This window comes from Callionymus lyra, chromosome 10 (genome assembly GCF_982586985.1).
Source record: "Callionymus lyra chromosome 10, fCalLyr1.hap1.1, whole genome shotgun sequence".
Lineage (NCBI taxonomy): Eukaryota > Metazoa > Chordata > Actinopteri > Syngnathiformes > Callionymidae > Callionymus > Callionymus lyra.
In genome coordinates, this window is record NC_141827.1 from 26,595,760 (window position 1) to 26,623,272 (window position 27,513).

General features: G+C 37.3%; 1 protein-coding gene across 1 annotated transcript; it reads right to left on the reverse strand.

Annotated features, from left to right (window-relative positions):
* Window positions 1-338: 338 nt before the first annotated feature.
* igfn1.1 (immunoglobulin like and fibronectin type III domain containing 1, tandem duplicate 1) lies at window positions 339-27,513 on the reverse strand. Its single transcript, XM_087801789.1, has 28 exons — window positions 27,322-27,513; window positions 20,699-20,782; window positions 19,798-19,833; window positions 17,048-17,167; window positions 14,783-14,925; window positions 14,594-14,693; window positions 14,440-14,503; window positions 14,022-14,039; window positions 13,769-13,955; window positions 13,571-13,684; window positions 13,315-13,483; window positions 12,296-12,568; window positions 11,947-12,230; window positions 11,415-11,888; window positions 10,914-10,971; window positions 10,144-10,248; window positions 7,474-7,598; window positions 6,086-6,227; window positions 5,718-6,011; window positions 5,360-5,656; window positions 5,107-5,286; window positions 4,080-4,208; window positions 3,687-3,995; window positions 3,509-3,594; window positions 2,326-2,518; window positions 1,957-2,253; window positions 408-734; window positions 339-343 (listed from the first exon to the last, which is right to left on the reverse strand). Exons 2-28 carry the CDS (start codon window positions 20,745-20,747, stop codon window positions 339-341), a joined length of 4,578 nt encoding a protein of 1,525 aa, XP_087657915.1. The 5' UTR covers window positions 20,748-20,782; window positions 27,322-27,513.

Consider the following 27,513-nt stretch of genomic DNA (forward strand, 5'->3'; position numbering starts at 1 on the left):
ATTTCATATTATACATTTAAAATCATGTTTTTTGCACATACATATATTTTGATATTAACCTTAATACCGGCTGAAAATGGAAATAAAACCGAGAAAAGCCCTCAGAAAGGAGGTCGTGCTACAGCGTGGGCCATGCAACTTCTAAAGAAAATGTCATCTCATTTCTATTAAATATAACCGAGATGTTCATCATTATTTGGCTAACAAAATGAAGAAACAAAAACACAACCTCCTTGGCGGAGGTAATCATGGCACCACTTCAGTTTGAAAAAAAAAAATAGATCTTCTGCGATGTCTTGTCTTTCCTGGAATCGTCCCACGACGTCATCATTTCCTGCTCACTCTGAAACGGTAGCGGAGGTTAATTTTAGCTTCCGACGACAGAGAAACACGACTCACAGACTCACCTCTTACTGACAACTTTGTGGAGCACTCCGCCCTCCCCAGAGAGTTTTCCGCCACAATCTTGTATTCGCCCATGTCTTTGGGCCCCACCCTCAATATGAGCAGGGAGCAGACGCCACAGGTGTTGGTGATGTAGTAGTTGGTGTTGGTATTTAGACTGACACTGTCACGCAGCCAAGTCACATGAGGTTTGGGGTCGCCTTTTAAAGCACAGCTCATGTAACATTCGTACCCTTGAGGGGCATTGTGCTTTTTCAGAGGGACCAGGAACTTGGGGGGGCACTGCAGGTCGCACGCCTTCGTTTCAGGCACGTTGACTGAAAACTTTGCTGTGGAAGAATAAACTAAATATTTAATTTCATTGCCACCAAAAAAAACATAAGCTAAGTCTCTGTCATTTAAGATTAAGATTTGGATGAATAAGTAGACCTGGGCCAATTATTATCATAATATTATAAAGCTGAGAGTGACTAGTGGCCTTTCAAAATGAAGAGACTGTGTCATGATACCTCATCAACACATAACTGATTCTTACCCAATCTTACCCTCTTCATCCACGTATAAACCTTAAAATACATACATTAACATTAGCACTTTCAGCTGCTTTCATTAACATTATATATGTTCAGAAACTTTTAGAAACTCAGCTTTAATGGGTTTAATTTGAAGACTAAAAATAATTCATTATCCCTTTTAAGCATAATTAATGAAGCTGTAAGGGTCAAACTAATGCTTACATTGCAGGAAGTTGTGGGTTCATATTGAGAATATCTCAGGGCCCTTAAGCGAGATCTTTAGATGACTTTGTCTCTTTTTTGATAATGAGTAGATCCAGGCTTGTGCAGGGGTCTCTGACTCTAATGTCGAGGGGCTATAAGAATTTAATTCTTGCTGCCACAGGTCAATATGTTTTTGAGCAGTTTTTTTTCTGCATGTGTCTGATCCCAAATTCTTTTTTTTAATTTCTGTTTGAATCTTTTCTTGATATTTGTGTGATTATATAAGTATATTTTGACCGTTTATCATACTTTTACTTCTGATTAATAAATGGAATTAAACTTGTATTTCAAATTGTACTAACAAAGAAAAGCCTTAAACCTTAACACATTTGCTAATTTGACTCTAAAGCTTTGCATTTATTTGTCCCCATTATGATTTTGAAATGTGTCCTTTAAAAAAACACCAAGCAATCTTAATTCCAATACACTTGAAAATGAATAAAACTTGAATTCAGATAATGGGTACCAGGTAAAAGAAGACGTGGTCCATAGATGTCGTGATGAAGACATACAGTACATTTGACAACTGTGGCCATTAAAGATGGTCAAGATAAGTTAAGGTGTAGAAAGGCTGGTCTGATGTGGTACCTGATGGCAAATGCCAAAAGTAAAAGATTATTATTAAAAGTAACCAAGATATGTATAGTTTTTAATCTTCTGTTTTAAAGCTCTACATACATTTTGTAAATGTTTTTTAAAAAAACCAACATGTTTTCTGGTGTGGAATGATTCCTATAACATATTTTTTGTCATTGACATTCTATTTATTTACCTTTTTTAGCAGGTAACAGCCACTTGGGGGACTCTGATGGATCGGAGGACCCCATGTCGTTTTTAGCGTAGACCCTGAACTGGTATTCTCTGCCAGGCATGATGTTGCAGGCTGTGAATTTATTATTGAAGATGTGATCGGCGACAGTGTGCCAGAGCCTCTTGTTCGAATCACGCTTGGTAACCATGTAGTGCAAGTGGTCGTCACGTTTCTCATCAGGGGACGCCGTCCAGGAAATGGTCACCGTACCAGGGACGTTTTCATCGATTTCCACAGGGCCGGGAGGTTTGGGCTCATCTGGGGGAAAAAATACACTTCTGTGTCACTCTGGTTGTATTTGCTTTGACTTCTTTCTGAAGCCACACTCACCCGTGACTCTAATTTCTACACTGAATGACTCCTGGCCGACGATATTCTTGACCACGACGGTGTAGATTCCTGTGTCGGAACGCTCGGCCGACGCTATCAAAAGCTGTGAGTTGCCCTCCCCGTTGCTGATGGTCACTTTCTTGGAAACAGGGCTTCCGTCCTTGAGCCAGACCACGTCGGGCCATGGAGAGGCCTGTAGTGACGATCCATACATTTTTAGAGCTGCCAAGTGTCACTCTTTGAGTGTCAGTCACTAAATTCAAGCCATTCCCACACCACGCGTGACCTTTCTCACACTATATACCCATGCAATAATATATATTTTTTAAATGATAATTAACTTTGGTAGTTTGTGCGTAAATCTAGCTAGTCGTGAAAGGCACCATGTAATATTAACAAGTCAGAAGCAACATAAATAAGTAAATTATATTTGTACTTTTTCAGACCAGGGTCACAAAGCGCTTAAACAATCAAAACAAAAGACAGTAAAATATATACTTAAAAGATCAAGATAACATCGAGAAAAACACAGGAGTCTCACAAAATGAAGGTAGGTTTTAAGGTCTGATCTTTCATTATACAGCAGCGGGTGGTTGCGTCATCTTAGCAACATTTTTACACAACAGCGCCGATATCGTAATGCGATCAAGATATCACCAAAATTCGTTTAGAATTAGGAAATACAATTACGCCTTTCAAATTAAGAGCGTTGCATAAAGGGTTTGCTCTGTGTGTTGAAATCTATTATCATCACTTTCATAATCAGTACTGTTTAAAATGCATTGTTTGTTATCTATATATTTTGACTATTTATTATTATATTTATCTATTATATTTGTGTTTAAAAACGATTTAGATTTTCAACCATCAAATGAATGCCTTAGATCTCTTCTAAAGAATGTACCTACAAAATCATCCTACAAAATATCATACAATTTTAATTAAGAATTTTGGCAAAATTGATAATTAAAACATGAAATTTTAGCCTTGCTGCCCATATGACATCGTAAAAAATGAAAGGATAGTCTTATAAATCGTAAATTCGACGTTTAAAAAGGCTTTTTTTTATACAGTGCTTGTCGTGACCCTCAAATTTGTATTATTATTATTTTATGAAACTTAAAAGTCCTGATATATATCATCTTCAATTATACAATTGAAGGTATTTTACTGTAAAACTGACCTCAAAGTTGATGGTGAATCGTGCAGAATTTCCGGCTCTCACGATCATGAAGCTTTTGATTTTGGCGTCTGTAAATCTTGGTCTCACTGTGTTCAGAAACATTTCAAAGTACTTTTAAAAGCATCCTGAATTGGTACAGAAGATCAAACTCAACTGAAATGTCATTTTAAAATCCTACCAGGAGGAGGCATGGCGAGGATGTAGTTGTCCAGCTCCTGCGGCTCTCCCTCGCCTCCGTCGTTGACAGCGGTGACTCTCACCCAGTACATCGCCAACGACTTCAAGCTTTTGACAGTAAAAGTATTCATGGTGACGGCATTGGTGTTGCAGCGATCCCACTCGGTGTTCTCGGCCAGTCTGATCTCCACAAAATATCCTTTGGCTTCGTCTTCAACGCCCTCGATGTCCTTAGGCTTTGTCCACGACAGGGACAGTGTTGTGTAGGTGGAATCCGTCACTTTCAAGTCGATGACTCTACCAGGAGGCTCTGCAGCACAACATCCATTCTCAGCGTGTCAAGGACATCTCAACAGTCTCAAATATGTCTTAATTGTACGTCGTCGTCTCTTACTTTTGGGGTCCTTGGCGAACACGAAGTCAGACGGTGTGCTGAATTCACCGGCGCCCGAGTTATTGATCGCAGCGACACGGAACTCGTACTCCATCCCCTCAACAACATCTTTAACACCAAATGCTTTTCCTGGTATGAAGCAGACTTTTAGCTCTCCACACACATTGTGCCAGAAAACAACATCAAAGAAACGCCAAATAATGAGAATATATTCAGAACTATTCAAATGAAGACACATCATTCATTAACCGTGTTGAAGAGGAAGATTCTGGGGAAATATGTCAGAAGCGGGAGTTTTCGCCAAATTTAGGTACATTTTTTTATTGGTTAAATCTAAGAGATAATTTGGAGGTTGAACAGGATTCTTTAAATTTGAGTTGTTTTTCTACAAGGTTACATGACTGGATGTGTTTGTCTTAGCCAAACGGTTCAGGATAGAGTGAACACATCTCGATAAAATATACAGGAAATGTTGATGATAGAGCTTGAAATAGCTTATGATTTTTCAATTATCATTTTTTTTGGTATTAAAAAACCCATAATAATTTACAAATCATTCAAAGATTACTGTTAAAACAATATTGTACCTCTCCCTATATATACCTATGTTTATGTGACGAATAATGTAACATAATTTTTGACAAATATACCTGATCTATTAAACACTTAAACATCTTGATTGTAAAAATAAAATACATTATTAAATCAATGAATATTAAATAAAATAATAATAAAATAAAAATAATATAATGAATATTTATATATTGTTAAGTAAGTAAGTAAGTAAAGTATATTCGTAGAGGGATTTTCCAGACCAGGGTCACAAAGCGCTTAAACAATCAAAACAATACTCAATAAAATATATACTTAAAAGATCAAGATAACACCGAGAACAACACAGGAGTCTCAGAAAATCAAGGAAAAGTCTGCACAAATAAAAATGTCTTAAGATGTTGCTTAAAGGACTCAGTAGATCCATTAACCATCCCATAAAACATCATTAATCAGAGATCATCGATAAAGTTACCTTGTATCATTTCGTCCGGCGGGTTGACGGGGCCCCACAGATTGCTGCCCTTCTTTCGCTTTTCTAGGTTGTATCCCAGAATGCTAGTGCCTCCAGTGTTGGAAGGTAGACACCATGAAAGGTTGATGCAGTTCTTGAAAGCGCTGACAATTTTTGGGGCGGACGTAGGTCCGGGGTAGGCTGTTGGACACAGAAAGGTTTCAGATAATGTACATATGTAATGGTATCTAACGTAATGATGACTTAAAATCACCTTTAGTTCCGGCTTGAATGTCTTCCGTCTCCATGAGCTCGCTGGTGCCCATTTCTGTCTCCACTCTGATGCGATAGCAGTACCTCCTGCCATGGTCCACATCCGTATCCCTGTATTTGGCCTCTGGACCGATTGGACCCACTTTCTTCCAAGTGTTACGACCCACTTGCTGTCGCTCCAGGATGTAGTTGCCGATTTTGCAGCCGCCGCTGTCTTTTGGTGGCCTCCACTTAAACTCGACTGCGGAGGAAGACGCCTCGACGATCTCCAAAGGTCCCATCGGGGGAGTGGGTTTATCTGTCGAACGAAAGATGAGATTTCTATCCACGGTTATTAAGAGACGATTTCCAAACCTTACCCATGACCACAAGCTCTGTGATGGCCTCAATGGTACCAAATTCATTTTTTAGCTTGAGCTTGACTTCACCACTATCTTTGCGTTGAAGCTTGATCAGCAGCAGGCGGGTGTGACCCTCCGAGTTCTCAATCTTGATGTTGGATTCCTCCGACAGCTCCTCGCCCTCCAGGTACCACTGGACTTTAATGGGTTCTCTTCCAATGTACGGCAGTTTGAAGGTGGCTTTGTGTCCCTTTTTCACCGTCACAGGAGTTTTGAATTCTTTAAGCTCCTCCACACTGAACCTGGGTGGATCTAGAGTGGACGAGTCACAATGCTGAGCTCAAAAAGGATGATTCAGAGATGTGTCATATTTTTTTTACATCTACCTTCAACAGCAATGATAGACTCTGTCTTTCGTCCGTCAGCCTCGAATTTGTATTTTCCAGCAAATTCTTCTGTAACCTTGTGAATTTTCAGCTTGTGGAAACTTCCGTCCTTTGTTATAGTTAAACCTTCTGATGATTTAATCTATGAACACAAACAGGAACGGACAGTTAATTCAATAAATAAATGAATAGACATTTTTGTTTTTTTCTCAATCAGGTAAGAATTTTAACAACATGATGGAAACCTTAAATTAACTGCAATTCACTACTGTACCATTTCATTTCCAATTTCAAATAATTGGATTATGCATAAAATATTTTTTTAATTTTCTTAAAAAATAACTTATTTTCTTCAGTGGCCTTTCTATTCAATCTTTACACATTTAAATCAGATCTGTTTAGTTAATCTTTCATAACGAAGGGATGAAAAGTGCTGTGGATCCTTGACTTACAATGGTTTATTCGTGACATCATAAATATGTTTTTACAGAAGTCAAATAACCCTGACCTGTTATTGCATAAGAACATTTGAATGGATTTTGGACATCTCATTTGTATCACACAAAAAATGATGAATTAAATACTAGTATAAAAAATAAAAGTTCAATTACGAAATTCAGTAAACAAAATCCAGTGGATTTTGAAACTGGTTTATGTGCAACAGTTATAATCACAATGAAAAGAAAAGTACATTTGATTAGCTATTATTTGCAAGTATTATAAAGTGTTGTTTGTTTTCTTAATACAAATATTAAAATAAATCACTTTTTTGCGTAATATTGTACATTTTATGCATTTTAAATTCTAAAGTGAAGCCATCCGTCATTAATATTGACATATGATTCTGACTGGATACTATTAAGATGTTAACCAATCAGAATTGTCTGTCATTGTCTGACTGGTTAGAGGGGGAGATTTAAACAGCAGTGAACCACAGTGGTGTTGTTGTGAGCTCAGTCATACCTTTTTCAAGGGGGAATTTTCCTGAATAACTTCAAAAACAAACAGAAGAGCACCTCCAGTATTAGGAGTTGAAAGAAACCTTACAAAAAAGTGGAAAGGTATTTTAATAATTGCAACCAATGGGCTATACGCTAACGTCAGCCCAAAAGCATAAGGATTTTGTCATTAAAGAGTATGCTTTTTTTTTAAATCAATATTTTATTAATCTCAAGGTTTTCTAAATTTTGAGTATTTTTTTGTTGCAGAGAGTTTTACCAATGTTTCTTTTTTGACAGTGATGACTGAGGTAAAGACTTATATATGTTGAATTACATTGGAATTGGGTTGTTTTCATCCTAAACAGGACAAACATGTATTTCTAAGTAGCTTAACTCGACGTTAGTTACTGGTCTACTAGCAGGATGATTTCCAAGAGCCAGTTTTACCTCCTCTCCATCTTTGTACCAGACCCCCTGACAGTCCTCGCTGCTTAATTTGCACACCAGCTCGGCCTCCTCTCCCATAATGGCTTTGCAGTCAGAAAGTCCAGCATGGAAGTGAACTCCAGGGTCTGACGGTTGATCAACCAACATGTTAGACACTGACTTGTAAAGATCATCCTCACAAGCTCACTGATGCACAATCGTCCGTGTTTTTCTGCTTTTGAGTGATCACTTACCTCGGTGGAAACACATTTACATCTTTTCTGACCTCATGTATTTTATTACAACTTTTAGGTGATAAAATACATGTTCAAATGCAGATTTTTAAGGATGTAAAGAGACTGTTAGATTCAGGTTTGTTTAGAAAATCCCATCACTCCAAGAAAAAAAAAGGAAAGATAATAATGAACATGATGATCGTCCGAGCCTTGTTCTTCTTTTTTTGAGCGCTTGTCGACATTGTTGAGGTGTAATGGATGAAAAAATAAAAATGCTTTTTGATTGGCTCCCGATATATTAAGAAAATCCACAATGTTTGCTTCTGCTCTTGTCCTCCATCTTGGAACGTTCACGCTCAGGTTGTCCACTCTGGAGAACTTGTACAGGTCTAACTTTGCGATACAAATTCAATAAGCAAGCGAGAATGTTAACAGATATGCACACAAAGCAAACGTTTACTTTCGCACACACACACAAACTCAATAACGTAATCCTGCAACAATACATATGGGATGAAGATGGACATATATATTGGATGATACATTCTCACATGTTATTCACCCTGTAGGTAATAGAAGTACAGTTATAAGATGTTTCATCAAAAGTCATTGATCCATTGATTTTAAAATCAAGAGTCAGGATGTATTAGTGCATTAAATAAGCATCTCTTAAAGGCACTCAGGGTTAAATCCACTCGTAATCATCTAGTCTTGATAATTTATTGAGTATTTTTAATTGGGTCAATCTTTTGACTGGCTCCATGCAGGGTTAACGTCGCGTCCTTCACCTTACCAGAAATTGTCTCCTCGACCAACAGGGCTTGTCGTACGCGACAGGAGCGTTTCTCACGCTCGACTTTCTCACTGATTTCAGCAGATTTGTCAACATCTGCACATATCAGCGCTCAGTTTTAGGTGATCAACATGTCGCTATTATCATCAATCCAACCGGTTTTGAATTGTTGGCGGCAAACCTACACTTTCAACACACAACGAGAATCACATGAACACAACGACCAAGTTTTTGGAAAATGTTGGGGATTTTAATGGATAAATTAATCATATTCATAATATAACAATAAAACAATTTTCAAATTTTGAAAACCATTTTTTTAGCTACATTTTCCAAAAATTGTCCTTTTATACAAAAAAATACTTGCACATAAAATGTTAGGACATAAAAAGCACCAGACAAACAACACATCATATAAAAAGATCACATTTCTTTGTGAATTATTTGGTTTAGAATAAAAACTGTGAGAATAGACTCATGATTCTTTGATGGATATTCTATACATGTCTATCACAAAATGGAGCATAAACATTTTAACCATAATACAACTTTGTGTTATTAAAATCCTATCAAGACTAGTATGAGTAAAAAAATGATTTATAAACATTATTAATGTAAAACAGCAAGTCTTTTAATTACATTTTTTTTTCATTCATTTGTTGATGCTTCATTTGATAGTGAATAAATATGTATTCAAATTCTCTTCTCCATTTTAAGCTTTAACTTTCAAAAGAAAAAAAAATGTATCTTGGAATAATATTACTAAAAACAATTCGTCTCAGTACTAAAAACACAAGTTTAATATTAGTATCATTATTATTATAACTTAAATTACACATTTTTGTTTTATCTAAGTTACATTATAATATAATAATATAATAATAATATATATATATATATTTATATATATACAGTATATATATATATTTATAGGCTATACTTATTCTTATTATTAAACCCTTTTAAGTCAAAATAGTTTTCACTAGAACATATTGTCCAGTTAAGTTTACAAATATATATTTTTATTTTATAAATTATTGCGGCCTTCTGATAATTAATTTGGTTTATGTAATTGAACTTCGTTATCATATTTTTAATTTCATTCTGTCACTTTTCCAAACACAAACAGGCAACTAATTCACAAAACATGTTACAAGGAGACAAACGTATGAAGATCTGGTGAATGTTCTTCACCGAGGAAAAGCTCAGAAGTTGTTGGTTTAGTTTATAATAACCGTTGTTCGTGTTTCAGATTCCAGACACTAACTGAGTAAAAGTAAACATTGATCGTACACGACGGATCCCTCAAGACAAAATGTATGGTAGCTTTTCTAGCTTCGGTTTGGTCGCTAATTCAAAAGACAAAAACAGAAGTGACAGGAAGTGACATGACCTTTAGCTCATGAGTCATGTGACTTCACAGCGTTTGTATTCTCACTGTTAATTGGTGTTAGCACCACACTGCAAGTTTTCTTTTCATTAGCACGGAATGAAACGTTTCAAACGTGGGTTAAAAATGTTGTCTACAAAGTAAACGGGAGAGTTTAGCACTTTGGAATGTCAGTTATGGGTTTTCCTGCCGTCACCAGAAGTCATCTTACTTTCCAAAAATGACTTCTTCTGGTCAGTAAACTGCTGCATGCAGCCTCTGATATCTCTTACCGACAGTCTCTTGAGCAAATGCCACATTTTTCCTTTTGATGCGTTTTCCTTTTTTCCCAGTTTTGTCACCTTGTTCGTTTGTCGTTTCTTCGTCATTATCATCTCCTAATAGCAATAATACATGGGAATATAACACACAACCTTTCTCTTGTTGATGTTAACACATTTTCCATTGACCTTGGCTGAATGTGATTATTCCCTAATGATTATTAAAATCACAAGTTATTATATCTAGATTTGCTTGATTACATTTTAGCTTCTGTTAGATTAGTTTCCTTGGGTCGAAGCTTGTATATAGAATTAATTGACAAGTGTTTCTTTGCTTTGCATGTCTATTGTCGGATTCGCACGCAATAAGTATTACCTGGGGACCTCTGGTAATTTGTACTATTACGGAAAATGCCTGAGTTTTAATCCTGTGTGAATGCGCCATGTCTGTGATTTGTAATGTAATAATTCCGCTGCAAATTACCTACTGAAATTCACCAAACACAGACATCGGGTGATAATACTAATCCCGTGTGAATCCGAATGCCTGTGTTTGTAATTCTTAATGCCGCATATATGCCACTGTAACGCACTTCTAGGCACTCGCCATTGTGTTAATATTTATTTATATTTTAAGGGAAAGTAGATCGAGTTTGTTGTTGTTGGGGGATGTGTTGCACATGACGAAAGTAAAGAAGACGTGCGCGCTGCACAGCCACAAACTAAGTTCGAGCCTCGTTGTTTCCCACACGAATACACTCGGTTACACGACTGTAACAGACTGTGTCTCTTCTGTAAGAAAACTATTGGGGCAATTTTATGCAGAGGGCACTGCTCTCGCTGTTGAGCGTCCGCACAAGTTGGGGAGAGAAACGAAAGAAAATAAACGGTTGTCCACTTTATCTTCTCTAAACGATGGTAACAATGTAACACTAACTTTCTCCTTCAGTAATTCCTTTTTAGATCTTTATCTCTAGGTAATGTCAGTAAAAATGACTATTTTACAGACGTCGCTTATCGTGTGTGAATGCACTTAAAATAACAGAGGAGGGGGGGTAATTTACGAAACACAGAGGTCCCCAGGTAATACTTATCCCGTGTACTTATGTTGTATTTGTCAGTAAGAGAGATCGCGATGCTGGATTTTCTTATGTAGTTTCCGAAATTTGAAAAAATAATTCTAGGTAATTTGACAATAACATTCCATTTAGCATGTTTTGCTTTCCTGATACTGTGCAGCCAAACTTAAAAAGAATCACCTGATAGAAGCAGTTTGTTCTTACCAATTTCTTCATCAGGAACGAGTTGACCTTCCTTCTTCCTTCTTCTCCTTCCTTTTCCACCTGCACCACCTTCTCCTCCTTCCCCTCCTTCCCCATCATCTCCACCCTCACCATCGACTCCATCCTCCCCACCATCTCCTCCCTTTCCTCCTTTGCCTCTTCTTCGCCTCTTGCCAGCTTCTCCTCCCTCACCGCCTTCCCCATCTTCAAAGTCCTCATCGGAGTCTTCAAAGGAGTCGAAATCATCTTCGAAGTCTCCATCGATACCAGCTCCGCCTTCCCCCCCGGCACCACCCGCACCCCCGGCCCCCCCGGCACCCCCGGCACCACCGGCACCACCGGCACCTCCAGCACCTCCAGCTCCTCCAACTCCATCAGCACCTCCAGCACCCCCAGCAACTCCAGCTCCTCCAGCACCACCAGCTCCACCAGCTCCTCCTTCACCCCCTTCCCCTCCAGCACCATCAGCCCCACCTGCAGTGCCACCTTTTTTGGTTCTTCTAACAGCGACATCCTTGTTAGCTGCCATTGCCGCAGCTCTTCTCTCTCTAGCGGCAGCTTTGGCAGCTGCTTTGGCGGCAGCTTTGGCCTCAGCAGCTGCTTTTTTAGCAGCGTGAGACTCCAGCAGGGCGGCGGCATCGGCTGCTTCCCTTTCGGCCTGAGCCTTCTTTGCCAGCTCCAGCTTTCCTTCCATTTCCTTCTCATATCTTTCCTGCTGTTCCTTTGCTATTTTGAGTAGGTCGTCATCGTTGCCAGCTCCAGCCATGGTGTCTTTTCGGGCTGCCTTCTTCCCCTTGTTTTTAGGATCTCTGTCAGCTGTCAAATGGTCAATGGCAAACCTTCAAGTTTCAGTCAATATAACAATCGTAATGTTTTGTCACCTTCAACTATGAGCCAGTTATTGCAAGACTTGATCCCAGCCACTGCTGCGTAGATGCCGCCGTCCAGAGGCGCGCAGTCGCGGATGATCAACTTGTGGATGAGCATGTCTTCTGAGACGGTGATCTCAAACTTCTCACTGTTGTTCAGAGGAGCGCTCTTGCCGAACCATTTGACCTCAGCCATGGGCGCCGTCAGCACACATTGAAAAAGCGCATCCTGGCGTTCCTCTGCTTTGACTTCCTGTATTTTCACCGCAAAGTCAACTTCAGGGACTGTGAGATAGAGCACAAAGAAGTACAATTTATGGCCAGTTATGGTTGGAAATTGTACATGAAGTTACATTAACATCATATTCATAGTTACATTTTTTATTTTATTTTTATTTGAACTATATTTTTGGTTTACATTCATTATTTGTTAACCACAGGAAACTATTATCAAATGTATGTGCAGTACTGTATATTGCGATTGAATAACTTATAAAAACATTTTTTTAGAAGCAAACCATTTGTTTGTCGCTGGTAGAATCAAATACTCTTCAACCGTTTTTAGCTGGAGCAATGTTGTTAAAGCAATGATGCATTCAAGGCCCACCCAGGTTCATTAGTTTTCTTTTTAAATACAGAAGATTTTCTTCTTTACGTACATAGTTTCCTGTTTTTTTTGGGCCTCTTGTCATTTTTTTGGTTTAAAGTGACACTGAAGTTGAGGATTTCAGTCATGTTTTAAATTGTAGATGACCATGAGATGTTGTCTTTTTTGGCCACAGGGCTCTTGGTCTGCTCTTTCTGCCTTTTACCTACCAAAAAACCTGTATATTTTCCTGCTTACTAGCTAGAAGCTTCTTGTAGCTAGACAGGAGGTCTGGTTAAGTACAATCAGCAACTTAAGATTTCGAAGATCAAGGCAGTTTGTGTGTTGTATGTTTGGGTCGAATAGTTAAAAATGTCTATCGTAGATTTCAGGTATTTTTGAAACTGGATGAGGAACATTTGACAACCACATTTCTACCATTGACCTTTGAATTCTGTGGAGAACACGTTGACGCCCCCCACGTCCACTGAGTAGAGTCCAGCATCTTGGGCGCCGAGCGTCTTGATTTTGAAAATGTACTTTTTGCCAGTTTTCTTCAAGCTGTGCTTTGCCTTCTCCGATTCCTCTTCAGAGAATGGAACCATGACACCGTCCTTCAGGATTAGAAACAAGTTTTAGATTTTTGCAAAAAGGACAGAAAGAAGAGTTTCACTCAATCACATTTTTGAGTAGCATCTGACCTTGTACAAGAACAATTTGCTGGTGGGATCTCTCAAGTCCATGTCCAACTCAATAGTAGCATAGTTATCATCAGTGACCTCGATGTGCTTCAGTGTGCTGATTTGTGTGACAAACTAGTGGGATAAGAAAACAGGTTTTGAAGAAGCCAGCACAATGTGTTCTCATGATATTATCATTTTGTTTAGACGACTTTGTACTTCTGCAATTTCCTCTTCTCTTTCTTTTTTCATTTGGCTCAATTTCTTCAGCATTCCGCGGAAGTCAGTGACGTTGTGCTCAAAACAGATGCGTTCGTAGTCTTTCTTTTCTGCGCTGAGAAGAATTTCCCAGACCTTTTCCTCCGGCTCCATGGGTTTCTCCTGTTCTCGGGTTCCATCTTTGTTTCTAAAAAAAGGCAAAACGTTGAAAAGAAAAAATGCTAACGACACATATGGATGATATAACACTCGCCTCTTCTTGAGTTTTTTTCTGAAGTCGACAGTATCTGAGAAGAAAGTATTACCGTCAGTCGTGAAGCTCTGCATGACACGATGGAATTGTCGATTTCTAGAAGTGCACTGAGAAGGGACACCCATTTGCCAAGGACATCATTTCCAATCACACAATAATAGCATGAATAATAAAATGTGCTTATTTTAGGAGGTCTTAAAATGGAGCTTCAGGGGCCTTAACACACCACTTCTTTGGCAGTTGTTATAATCGGGAGACACTTTTGAAAACTAATAGCAAAAAAGCAGTTAAGTGTGAACTATGCAACAAATTCTTAATATTGTGAAGTAGAAAAAATATTAGTGGTAATAAGTAGAGAATTATTTAGTCTATATGTAAAACAAATAGCCTTTAATTACAAATGATAATAATCTAAAACTTTAACATGTTCATCTTACCATCTTCTTGTGCCTTTTGAAGTTCCTTCGTTTTGGAGAATCCCACTGTGGACAAATGTTTTCATTCCAAATCATTCAACAGACGAAGGTAAAAAAAAAAAAATTTTGGACCCATGACTCAAAAGGCAGAAATACCTGAGATCACATTCAAGACCACCGTGCACACGGCTCGTCCATATTCATTCCTCGCGAAGCACTTGTATGTGTCGGCATCCTCCGCAGCCACTTTGGGAAACTAACGGAACAGTAAACGTCATCTTTATTTCCGATGATAGCAGGGTAAGACAAATCGTGGCCATTTATTCAATTGTGCTGTCACTACACCTCCAGCTGGTGTTCTTCGGAGGTCGGATCGTACTTTTGCATACAGATTTCAGGGTAGAAATTGAGTTCTCCGCTTGCCCTTTCCCACGTGAGGATTGGTGTTGGAGTGCCCGATATTTTGGCTTTGAAAACTGCAGTTTTACCTGCAATTGCAAAAAGACAATCACTTGTTATTTTTACAGAGAAAACATTTCTCAGCTGTCACATAGATTATTGCAATATTTAGCCAGGTAAATTAGTGATGTAGACCATAATTATGATTTTGCTTTCAACGGTAACAACTGAATGTATCTTGGTGGAGTTTGTGAGAGTGATGTATGAGAAGTGGTTCGGAAGTGTAAGAGCAAAAAATCCAAAGATATGTTGCTTATAAAGAAAGTCAAACCATTTACTTATATGTGAAATAAATATTTTTAAATAGGTTTTTTTCCTGATATGATGAAAATGGCTAATGTGGCCCTAATCTATAAAAATGGGGACAAGCATATTAAATAAAATTATAGAGCCGTGTTTGCTACCTTGGTTTTCAACAATACTTGTTGGTAAACAGATTGGATAATTTAATGGAGAATAATGAGTTACTGAGTGACCAACAATATGGCTTTAGGAACAACCGATCAACGTCCTAAGCAGTGATGGATTTTATTGAAAATGGATATGAATAAGAAACAATACGCTGTTGGTGTTTTTGTTGATTTACATAAAGCGTTTGATACAATTAATAATTATTTACTACTGCAGAAATTGGAGTGTTATGGAATAAGATAACAACAACAATATTAACAATATGTTAAAATTAATAATACTGTGTCACATTTTGGAAAAGTAACTTGTGGTGTACCACGAGGTTCAGTATAGGGACCTAATTCATTTATTCTTTATTTGAATGATATTGGTACCGTATTTAATAAGTTGAAATGGACTAAAAATTGAAAGAGTTTTTGAGACTAAATTCTTGGGAGTAATATTAGATAATGAATTTAGTTGGAAGCCACATATACAGTATGTTAAAAAGAAATTAGCTAAATCTATTGGTATAATCTACAAAGTAGGGGATTTGTTGAACAATAAATGTCTGCATATATTATACTTCTTACTTAAAATGCCCTATATGTCATATTGTGTTGGGGTTTGGGGAAATATATGCAGGACATACATAGACCCTTTAATTAAACTCTCTGGGAAGAAACATAAGAATAATTATCAAAGCTTCCTAGCGCAGACCACAAATAAAATATTTATATAAGTCTGGCATCTTAAAATTCTTAGATATTGTACATATAAAAACATAATGCACAAAATTGAAGTATTTTATTTTGTAACTGGAATAAAGATATTCATTCATTCATTAAAAAAAAACCATCTATGTAAATTGTCAGCCATCATTTTTCATCTGTATGGTCTTATTTAGGTTTGTCGGCAAAATTGCTTCTTAACTGCACTAGTTATCCAGGCTCAGAACTCTAACCCAGAGGTCCTAGTTGGACCTCATAGGATGCCAGGAGGCTTCCAGAGAGTTTACTGTCCTTTTTGATGCAACATCATATTGGGTCTACTCTGGTCATGCTTTTAATGAAGAGCCAGAATGGTATTAATTTAATAAAGTGTTGAAATATGACCAACATTTTGAGAAAATAAAGAAAATACAGTCAAATTCTGAACTTTGTTTTCCCTAAAACCTGCAAAAAAAACAAAGCGCACATTTTTAAATAAATTTGACATTTTTCCTGTTATTCTCTATACTTTTTATACAGAAACGTATCTTGTCTTTGCAAAATAGCCAGTGAAGTTAATTTCTCAGTTTCATTCGTCTTTCTTGTTTTTTCTGAACTGCTCATATTTGATGTAATGCTTCTTTTGATGCTTAATTAAGTCAGTGGTGTCGACTCTTGTGGTGGGACTAGAATGCAACGTCAGGGCAAATATAGATCTAGATCAGATCTATTTTCGTCGATGCCGGATGCAAATTTGAGATGCTGGATCGGTTCTACTTCACTCAGTACACAATTCTTGAAGACTTATAAATCTTGCTGTCTGTACATATAACATGGTAAAAAAAACAAAAAACCTAAAAGAGTAAATCTGAATTAAAATGTCTCGCCGGAAACAATTAACCTTCAATAATGATTCAGTATTTTCAACCTTTTCAAAAATTAACTTAATGGAAAAGCTCTGGAAATATATAACAATGAGTCTTTTAACTATCTGAATAAACAATCTATTCTCTGCATAAAAATGTTCCTCTATAGAAGGAGCAACACTTACCTTCTTGAATAGTCAGAGCAATGGGTTTGCGGGTAAAATCTGGAGTCGTCATCCCCTCCGGGAGCTCCTCCATGAACTGTGTTATCATGACCCCGGGCACTTTCGACTTCTTCCTGATGCCTAGATGAGCACAATGAGAGAAATTAACCAGTTTGCCTCAGATAATAAAAATTCAATTTGTGTTAGGCACGTATGTCACCGCATGTTGAAACATGTTCAAAACCCGATGGTCCGACAAACAACGTGTGAATGTGTACTGAGGCACAATGTATATGCCAAGTTGTTAGAGGTGTCTTACAAGATCCAGCCACAAGTTTTCTGACTGTATAGGTCATGTTTAAACTAATTAAAACGCAAGTAGAATGAGTAAAACAATCATATTGTAATGATGCTCATGTGGTGCCGCAGGAAATACGTCTTGTTCAACTATATACCACAGTGTTTTACTCAACTGATATCAAATGCAAAGTTATATAAATATATAAGTTATATAATACACATCTGACGAACAAATGGATGAAAGGAAAGGTGTTCTTTCTGGTCTTTTTACTTTTGTTTTTGGATTTGTTTTTCTTACATTGGCCAATTGTTACGTTAAATATCTTTAAGGTTTTTTCTTCAAAGATGTGGTAGTCATAGCACAGTTCAGTCGACCTTTGTGGCAAAAAGATGAGAGTGCTCGGAAGTAAACTTAATCAGACCTCTGCAGTTATTAGAGATCCACAGGGTACAACAATTATCGATCCAATTTGGCTTGTTATGGAGGTGGAGTGATTTAGAAGAGTCCCTGAAACCCCTAAGAGCATGGTAGTGTTGGGACTGACCCTGCAGGGCACATCACTGAGTGCTGATCACAGGGGCCCAGCTGGTCCACAGGTCCCTGGTCTTTAATACCTTTCATTTGCTGTGAAATACCTGCAATGGGCAGAATATACTCTATGATTTATAAAGTTTGTGTGAGGAAGGTTGCAGTGGCCCAGCAGTCATTTGCATTTTAAAGAGCAGTGGATGTGAATTGCTTGTAGCGAGTGCTACAGAACAGTGTTCTGTTTAGCAAAGCAATGATAAGATGACATGGTTCCCAGCCGTTCACAAGCTGTACTTCACGCTGTGATTTAAATTAGCAACGATGACTCAATCGTCATCAAAAGCAACATATTTCCATGGAAAGATAGATTTTCCAATTAATATTACTCGCAATTAAGCCAGGCATCGATTTATAGGTCAGTGACAGCACAGACTTCTGGTAATGGCCATAAGATGTATCACAGTACAGCCACAAATATAGGGGAATATGAGCAAATGATGTATACAATCATAGATTGAGTAATATATGGTGCACTCACACTTGGACAACTGGGGGATTGTACAGCCACATGCCCTTCAGGTCGGTAAAAGTGACATGTTTTTTGTTAATAGGTTCAAGATTGTGTGCTGTTAATGTTTTCAAATGTTTTTACTGCACAATTTCAAAAGAGAGAGAATCTTAAAACAATGTCGATCTTCTTGACTGTTTATTTTAGCATAAAGCATCTATGAACCTCCCACAACATATTTTCATCATTCAATTTCAATTTTCTTCGTCCAAATGACACACTTCAAAAATAAAATCAAAATACCTCCGTACTCCCTATTGTTATAAAGCCTAGACAATAGAAATTGTTTGGGAACAAATCAAGCAAGTATTTTAAGCTTGTAAGTAGCAGAAGCAAAAAGGCTAATATACCCAGGTTTGCTCCCTGTCTGTGTTAGCATGTTAGCATTTTACCTTCCCCTACAATCAAGCCTATAACATAAACTTAATAAAGTTTTTGTCCAAACAATCTCTAGTGTATAAGATGAACATTGCAGACAAGCAGTATGGAGGTATTTGGATGTTTTCAAGAGTTCCTCCCAAAACAAATTATCTCAAAATAATAAATGCTTAGTCGACATGGTGTTGAGTAAAAAATTAAGTTTTAATTTTGCGTCAACTATCATTTTAACTGATGCCTCCACTAATCTGGGATTTAATGACTTTGTTTATGTGAGAAAAATCACCAGAAAAGAAATGAATGTTCTTCTCTTGAAGTCCTCTTTGATTTGAATAATAAACAACTAGCGCCCAAAGATGTGTCAATCATTTGTTGAATCCAAGCCTGTGATGGACATTTTGATCCGCAGTTGTGAGACTTTTTAGTACAAGTCATCTGATTTGTGTGTGTGTGTGTGTGTGTTTGTGTGTGTGCCCTTCATTACTCATTTGTCAGAAATTGTATCTGTTTATTAAACCATGCTGATTGTTAATATTACACCAACGTTATTAGTCTCTGTGTAGAATGGCCACCGTGATCTAAAAGGGGCACTGGGTGTCTGGTCACAATATAAGTATTACTCTGCTTGATGTCCCTGTATGGATTAAGTTTACTTTTACCATTTCTAGGACTGAACTGTGCGAATGCACTGGTATCAAACGGCAGGTAGATGCAACATTTTGATTCTACAACCTTCTGAATGTTTAGCTGCGAGTGTCAACAATACCACAGTGCCCTCTGTCAGCAGCTCTTAGCTCGTACCAGATGTTTGTGTAAAAGAAAAAGTGTCACAATGGAATGCATCTATTGTGACTCTGAAAGTTAAATCATCCACTCAGGAGTGACCACTTTCGCGGTGTGAAGAAGAATGGTACATGCAACACTTCCAACATGGACTCATGCACTTACACAGACGGGAAATAGACTTTGATTGATTTTTGACGATCACTTGCATACCTTTGTCTTCTGGCTGAACTGCGTCAGAACCGCCGACTTAACACGCAACATGACGACAGAAGAAGGAACAGGACAGTTTAATGGTAATCCTGACAAAAGCACCATGGCAGGTTGGAGCTTCGACAGGATTATGAGACACAGAATTCACATTAAACAAAACAGTGTATGTCCCAAAACAGAACCTCAGCATGATGTATTCAGAGACAGTGGACAACAGACAGGGGTGAGTCCAGAGACGAGACGATGTTCATGATATTAGCTTTAGGGACATTACAGCAGCATGTCAATGACGCGCTCACACTGTGACATTGCAGCTTAAGATCTCAAGAGTGATCTCCAGGACTTTTCTTTGAGTTGCCGTTGCAAAGTCGTTTCTTTATCCTTCGATAAAAAAAGAAACCACTCTGGGGTTTAAAATTGAGGCTTCATCTGTGTCTTCCATCAAACTGCAAAATAAATTTCCACTTTTTCTCCAAATGATCATTGGTCAAATGGACTTCCCAGGAATCCTTGCAAGGGTCTTTGTTTCAGCTGACTTCAAATCCTCAAAAGGGTGTTTGATTCGCTCCGTGGACGAGTTCTTGTTGGCAGACCGTCTTAGCTTTGATTTCCTGGAATCTTTATCCTTGGGGTGATGACTGTTGATTATTACTTTTTGTTTCTTCTTCCTTTTGCTTCTTCTGCATCTCCTTTTTTTTAATCAAAGAACCGATATATTTCCTTTAGCCGCTTAGAAAAAATCCCCTGAGAGACACAACTCTCAGTAGTTCTTATTTCTTCAGTGGTCAAAATGAAAAGAAAACAACAATCTGTTCAAGACAAGCTCCACACCCTCACAAGATAAAAATACAGATGGAAAGAAAACAGTTCGGCTGAAGGACCTACACGTTGTTGCACTTACCCTCCTGCCCAGTGGCAGTTTGGTCTGTCACCTTTGACTTTTTCATCATGAGATCCTCCTCAGCTCAGCGGATTCAGAAGAATTCTGTCGATAAAAAAGACGAAACGGGTGAACATTTTTCACGTGGCTCAACAGAAGTTTGACCGATTCGTTAACAGCAAGTTGAAACATCAATGGCATCAATGAACTAAGTCCAAATCTTTGCCGAAATGTATCTATATCTATAAAGGTCACTTGAGTCAGCTTGGTTCTCTAACTTATTGGACTCATCATGGCCGCCATGAGCTACACTGTGTCGTAGCCTAGTTTTCATTTTTGTCGCTATTTGTGTGCTGACTACTGTCTTATCATTACTGACATGATGAGGCTCATTTTCTTTGTCTCATTCCAAGTAAGCTCTTGAACTAAACTAGTTTTTGTACCTCATATATCATACTAGTTACCGCCTTTTAAAAGACGTTAGTCTTTCAACATTTGGCCTCTTTTAGCTCTTAACAGCTTCCGCGTTAATTTTGGGGATCGGTTGTGGTCACTCTCACTTTCTGTTTCATACTATTTCAGCTGATAACAGTTTAGTTCTATGTATGTATATATTTCAGTGCCCTATACAAATTCCCGGGCAACGTTGGGTACTAGTACGGTACTGGTATGGTTAGCTAGTTTTATATATTTTTAAAGTTGTTATTAATAGTATCCCTAGTTTCAGCAGAACACCTCAGTTTCCATCTTTGTATTCAGCCAATTATATCTATCCAATTACTACCAACAAAACTCGCTATTTTCTCCTTCAAGCATCCACTTACTTTTTAATAAAATTCCCACCATCAGCATTTTTCCCAGTAAATGTTGACATTCATCAGTACCGTGTCATGTGTCAGTATGTAATAGGTGATCTAGTTTTTGGTGAATGTATGTTTAAAAACCTAAAAAGTCATACTGACCGCATGAAGACAATGAACTGCAGACGCTCTGAGTGAAACTTTTTTACTACTTCCTCTCAACAGACTTGCACTGACTCAACAACACGTTTCGTTCCATGGCAAATTCTGAGGTTTGACACTTTGACTTGTGTTGTACATGATCTCCTCCTGACCTCTTGATGTCATGCTGCCTTTCCCAGGGTTCGAGAAACCCTTTAGGCAGGATCGCATTCCATTACTGTTTTCCTTCCTGTGAAATACGACCTCACAACTCTAAAGTTAAAAGGCCTTCACCCATTTTTTATTTGGAGGAGAACTAGAGATTCCAAAAAAAATAACAATTATTTCTCTGATATTTTTGTCTAAAAAAAAAAACAACTACTCAGATAATTGTGACAGAAGCTTATTTTTACTTTACTATTAAAGGTATCATAGGATGTGTTGGACAAGTGAGTTCAGATAATGGTGCTACCATTAAGGGTTGTGGGAGATGAACAAAAATTAATATCTCAATATTTTGTGGAATTTTGACGATTAGGATAATGGACGATATTCTTTAAATGTGAGGTTTTTTTATGGACTGTTGCTGATCCAATACCAGTTTTAGAATATCAACTCTGTTGCAATACACAGGTAACGTATTTTTAAACATATTTTTAAAATAAATATAAACTTTGTAATTCAGTTTATGAAGAGAACAACACGACCCCCTCGTGTAACAATATAGATTAAAAAACAAAAAAAGTGCAACAACCCTGCAGGTGTCAAGCTCATTAAGGGAACACAAATCTTCCAGAACTAAATGAAACTAACTTATGTAGAATAAAGATAGGTTATGAAAATGTTATTTTCTCCAAACATCCGCACACATCCGCACTGCTGTTAGTGGCAGCTGCTGCAGGCGCCGACACAAGTATCCTTATTAAACTGCCTGGACTGCATGATTGTTCATATTTCACTGATAACCGAAGTCCTCGATAACGTAAATATTCACATTATATAAGTGAGTGAGCTTAATGCAATCAACGATTTTGTAAAGCTAAAAGGATTATACAGAATAAAATAAAACAAAAACATTGGTGAAAATAAGTGGCTTAGGAGGGTTCTGTGTTTTCCTAAATGTTTATCCAGTTATTGATATGTTTCTCTATATTCTATCCATTAAGGACTGTTACTACCTAGTGTGTGCACCAATCTATGGGTTAATTCTTGTTCATGCGATACATTATAATACTATAGGGGTAACATTAGCCGCAAGCTACAGTGAGTGCTTATAGCCCGTCTTGACGTCTTGTTTTGAATTTTGTCCGGGTGTTATCTGTGTCCTATTCCCCAGTTTTACTTCTGCATTAACTCTTGATGGAGATGTATGAAATGGAAATCGACCAGAAAACACAGGAGGAAATGTGTCATCAAACGGAGTCCAGGGTTGTAAAAACCATTAGTGTGCTCGTCCTCGCACGATTCATCTATATAAAAGTTCTTCCAGCAACTTATTTTATCACCACAAGAAAATTTGTATTCTTAATTAACAAAAACGGACAGTTTAAGAACATTCAATCAACATGAGTAATGGAATTCACAGTTTTTTTTTCTTTTCCTGTGGAATCTCTGTGATTGAGTTCAGCACCTTTTCTTTCACGTTCCTTTTTAAACTTTAAACAGAGTTATGAGTTGACGTAAATCCAATCATGAAAATTGAATATACTTTTGAAATGTGTTGTTCAAAATGGTGTCAAACTCAATCACACAAGAGACCAAACTGATTTAGATTTTTTTTTCTAAACTGTGTTATTTCTTCTTATCTTCTTATCTTGAAGGTTCAATCCTTCTTTTCAATGAATTCCATCGAAACATTCATCAAAGAATTTCCTTATAAGTATCTTTTCAGCATATCAAATTGAAGGTATCAGCATCGGTACCAGTATCAAAATGTTTTGATCGACACCCTATCAATATTATAAAGGACTCTGGAACCTTGCGTTTTCTGGGAGCCAAAATAATTTCCTGTCTTGGGACGATGGTTCATTATATTTCATTATATACAGATTATATATTTGTTTCATGCATGATGAAATCAAACGTCACGTTCATACGATTCATATGACTCTCAATATTTCTCAAATAATATATCAAACACTATTTTCCTCCATTGTGTCTCTTAAGTCATTGCATTTTGTTTTACCTCCAACTTTAAATGTTTTCAAAACTCCATATCACCACTTTCGAAAAAGTCCATGTGTTATTTATAGTTGTGTACTTGCTGGAGCATATGAGGAGAACTCCAGGTTCCAGCAGGATTCTTGGCGACTGCAGCCTCTTGGACGCCGACGACACAACTCACACGGTGAAAGCTACAAAATCTTGCAACATGAGACAGCTTGGCAGAGGGCCCTTTGTCAAAGGACACTCGGGCCCTCCCACCGACTTTCTTTACCATTTTAGCTCATTACATTTATAGTTTAATGACATGTAAAAGGCTCTCATATGGTGTGTGGCTTAGCAGGGACATGACTCATAAAAAACATCTATCAGTGCATCTTAATATCCATAAATGTCAGCTTTGTTGAGATTGGAGGGAAACCTGTGCGAGGCATCTTTGATGTTCAACATTTAAAAATATCAGAGGAATGATTTATACCACCTTATTTAACTAGGATCTCTGGCTGTCTGTCACTGCAGGCTAGAAAACAAGTCTGCAGATGGAAGAAAATATCACCTCGGTTAACCCTTTCATTTGTGCCTGAGGTTCTCCTGGAAGGTGTTTTATAAATATCATATTAAAAGACAGATGATACCTCTGTATGTGTTAAGAGCTTAGTACGTGTGGCTCAAAAGATTTGTCTGAAGGATCTTGCAGATTAAACAGATATACACATTTAAATACTTCATGATATACCTTTGGTTTTTTAAAATACAACAAATGTCAATGTCTACTGACTCCCTTTGCGGCTGCTTTTAGTTAATAAAAGGAAGCGCAATATTGTCAATCTCCCTCTTAGCATGAAATACACATGCTTTCATTTGTGTCATTACACGTATTTAAAAAAACTAAAACCTTCATGAAGGGTCAGTAGTCCACATGCCAAATTTCAAGCAATATTGTCAAGTGGTTTGAGAGTCTAGAAATTTAACACATGCAAACATTAGGGCTGTAGCAATACATTAATCTCACTGTACAATATGTTTCGATAAAATAACATTTATTTTTCGTAATTACTTCAGGGGACACTGCATTTCAATGACCTCTCGTGATTGTTCCACTCCATTTTGGTTGAATTAATATAATTCAAAGATAAAATATGTCCAAACGTCAGCTTTAAAAGCCACCAGAGTCTACTGTATCCTCTTGTCCTCAGTAATCGTCGGGATCTCACAGGATTTCACTGTTTGTTTAGCTTTGGAGGACGTAAGAAGTGAGGTTTAATTGTAACACAAAAATTAACCAATTTTGTAAATTGTTGTTAATTGTTAATTGAAAAATGAAATAAATAAAATATTTTTTATTATCATTATATTATATTTAAATATAAACCATACAAGAACTGTGATTTAGAAATTAAATATTGAAATCCAAAAAACATCTAAAGATTTGACGAATATCGCATGATTAGCCATTGACTTGATTGAGTGAAATTAACTTTCACAAGACGGAAGCAAAAACTTAACTTAAAGAAGTCAAAAGAAGTACTAGATAATTACCATGCTAGTTAGTATTAGGGAATATATTCATAAAGGCACAACAAGAAAATGATTATTTTCAAGTGGTGTGGAAGCTGAACTCCGCCCGTCAAAAGTGTGAATGTCTCACACACGTGCTAACAGCCGTACAACTGTATTTATAAAGTCGCGCTCGTGTTTCGACAACTTCCTCTTTCCCGTTTTTCGGAAATCAAGCCCGTAAAGGTGAACTTATGAACCCTTGAAATTGTATCACCTCTATCTAAAGTCACATTTTTTCACTTTAATAAAACTTTTATATGGGCGTATATTTTTGTATTCACAATTTCTCCTGAAACGCTCTAGCGTTTGCGTGAAATAGTGCGGATCCTTTACATTGAGTTAAAAAATCTTTTAAATACTACACTCGTTTCCCTAAGTACGGCATATTAAAACATGTAGTGAAGTGTATAGTTAGCATATTAGCTTCCACTGGTCTGTAAACATTAATAATGACTCTAGGTGAACAGTTTTATAATAATTAATGTTATTTGAACTCACTATAATTTAACCTTAGCAGCTATTTAGTCAGACTTTCCGAAAGGTTTGTTGGTAGAATTTGTTTGTCTGTCTTTTTGCAAAAAGTTACAATGACATTTTCAGGAAATTATGATACAACATTGATAAGACAATGTAGGGAACAATATTTAAGATGCTTGGAAAGAATGATTTGGATTAAATAAATGATAGTAAAACATATTGGTTGGATTAACATGGTCCTTTCAATGTGTGTGAAATATTTATTAATATTCTGGTTCATATGCTAAATTATTTTGTTGGAAACTATAACTATAACTATTATATTCAACTTTTTTTTTTCGTTGCTTTAATTGAAGAAACTTCAAATGTATCAATTTTTTTTTTTTACAATTTACCCATTGTACAACATATTTCAGACCTGCTTAAAATACCAAACTTGGTTTTTGATTATAAAACTTGTTTTATTTTATGTTATTTTGCTTATGAAATTTGAAAGTTTTTTTATTTCTAATATTGCATATCCTTCTCTTAAAGCCAAGCTAAATGGATTCAAAATTACTTGACCCAAACAATTTGAGTCTACCCTTTTTTTCTGCTTGTAAATACATTTTTCTATTTATTGTTGATACATCGTCTGAAGGATTTTAGTCAAGCAGATTGAAGGTAAAAGGAAACTTCATCATATACCTATGGCACATTATATTCTATGTATTAAATATAGTATGGCTTTAATTAAAAGTCTTATCTCCCCCCTCCATTTAACTGAGTGAGCCCCCCCCCCCATTCATATATTAATACCTTGAAACAAAAGTCTGAATTGTGTGAGCATCTACTGCGACAGTTGAGCTGGTGATCACATGGATGATGGAATTACAGGGGGTAAGTCATTAGCTGAACGGCTCCATCACTGACCGTGTAATCTCTCCACGTCAGACCTCCTCAAATTTCCCCCCCGCTGTGTTTTTCCGTACATGACTTGATTTGTACGAGACACAAATTGGCTTCAGCTGCTCATGTTTAAGCCGTTACATGTTCGAGGCCTTTTTGTGTCGAGCACTAGTGGCACGATCTAAACTTTCTTCTGCACATATAGTCGAGATATCTGCACGTTTTCCAAACCATTTTCATGCTTCTCACTCTTCTCTGGCTTCTTATCGATTCGTGCTAAAGTTAGTCATCACCCATCACCTCCAGGCTTCGACCTCGCTGATACAGGCCAGAGCTACACATTGAAATTGAAACTGTTCGCATTCCTCATTAAATCAAGAGTTGAAACCGCATGTTAACATGAGAAACTTTATTGCTTGTTGAAGAGTTTATCTCTTAAAATAGCTGTGGCTTTTAAAAATGCAAGATATTTATGGCTTTGTTTGATCACCTTGTTCCGTGACGCTGAGCTCAACTTTCTTAGGGATTAAAAACACTTTCTGATTTGATTTACTTCCAACCCAAAAGCTTTTTTTTCACTCTTCTCTTTCCAGGCATCATTTCAGGTGCACCTACCTGTTTTCTGTCCTCAGTCCCTCTCTAGCTGCAGTCTGGCAAACTCAGAGACTTTTGCCTTTTTTCTTCCTCACTGTAATAGATCCTCCCCTGCAGTCGGTGCACGATGCTCCTCCACTGCCCAGGAACAGCGACTGCCAAATGCTGTTTAGGCTATTTTGTATTTCTGGTAACTCCAAAGACATTGGAGGG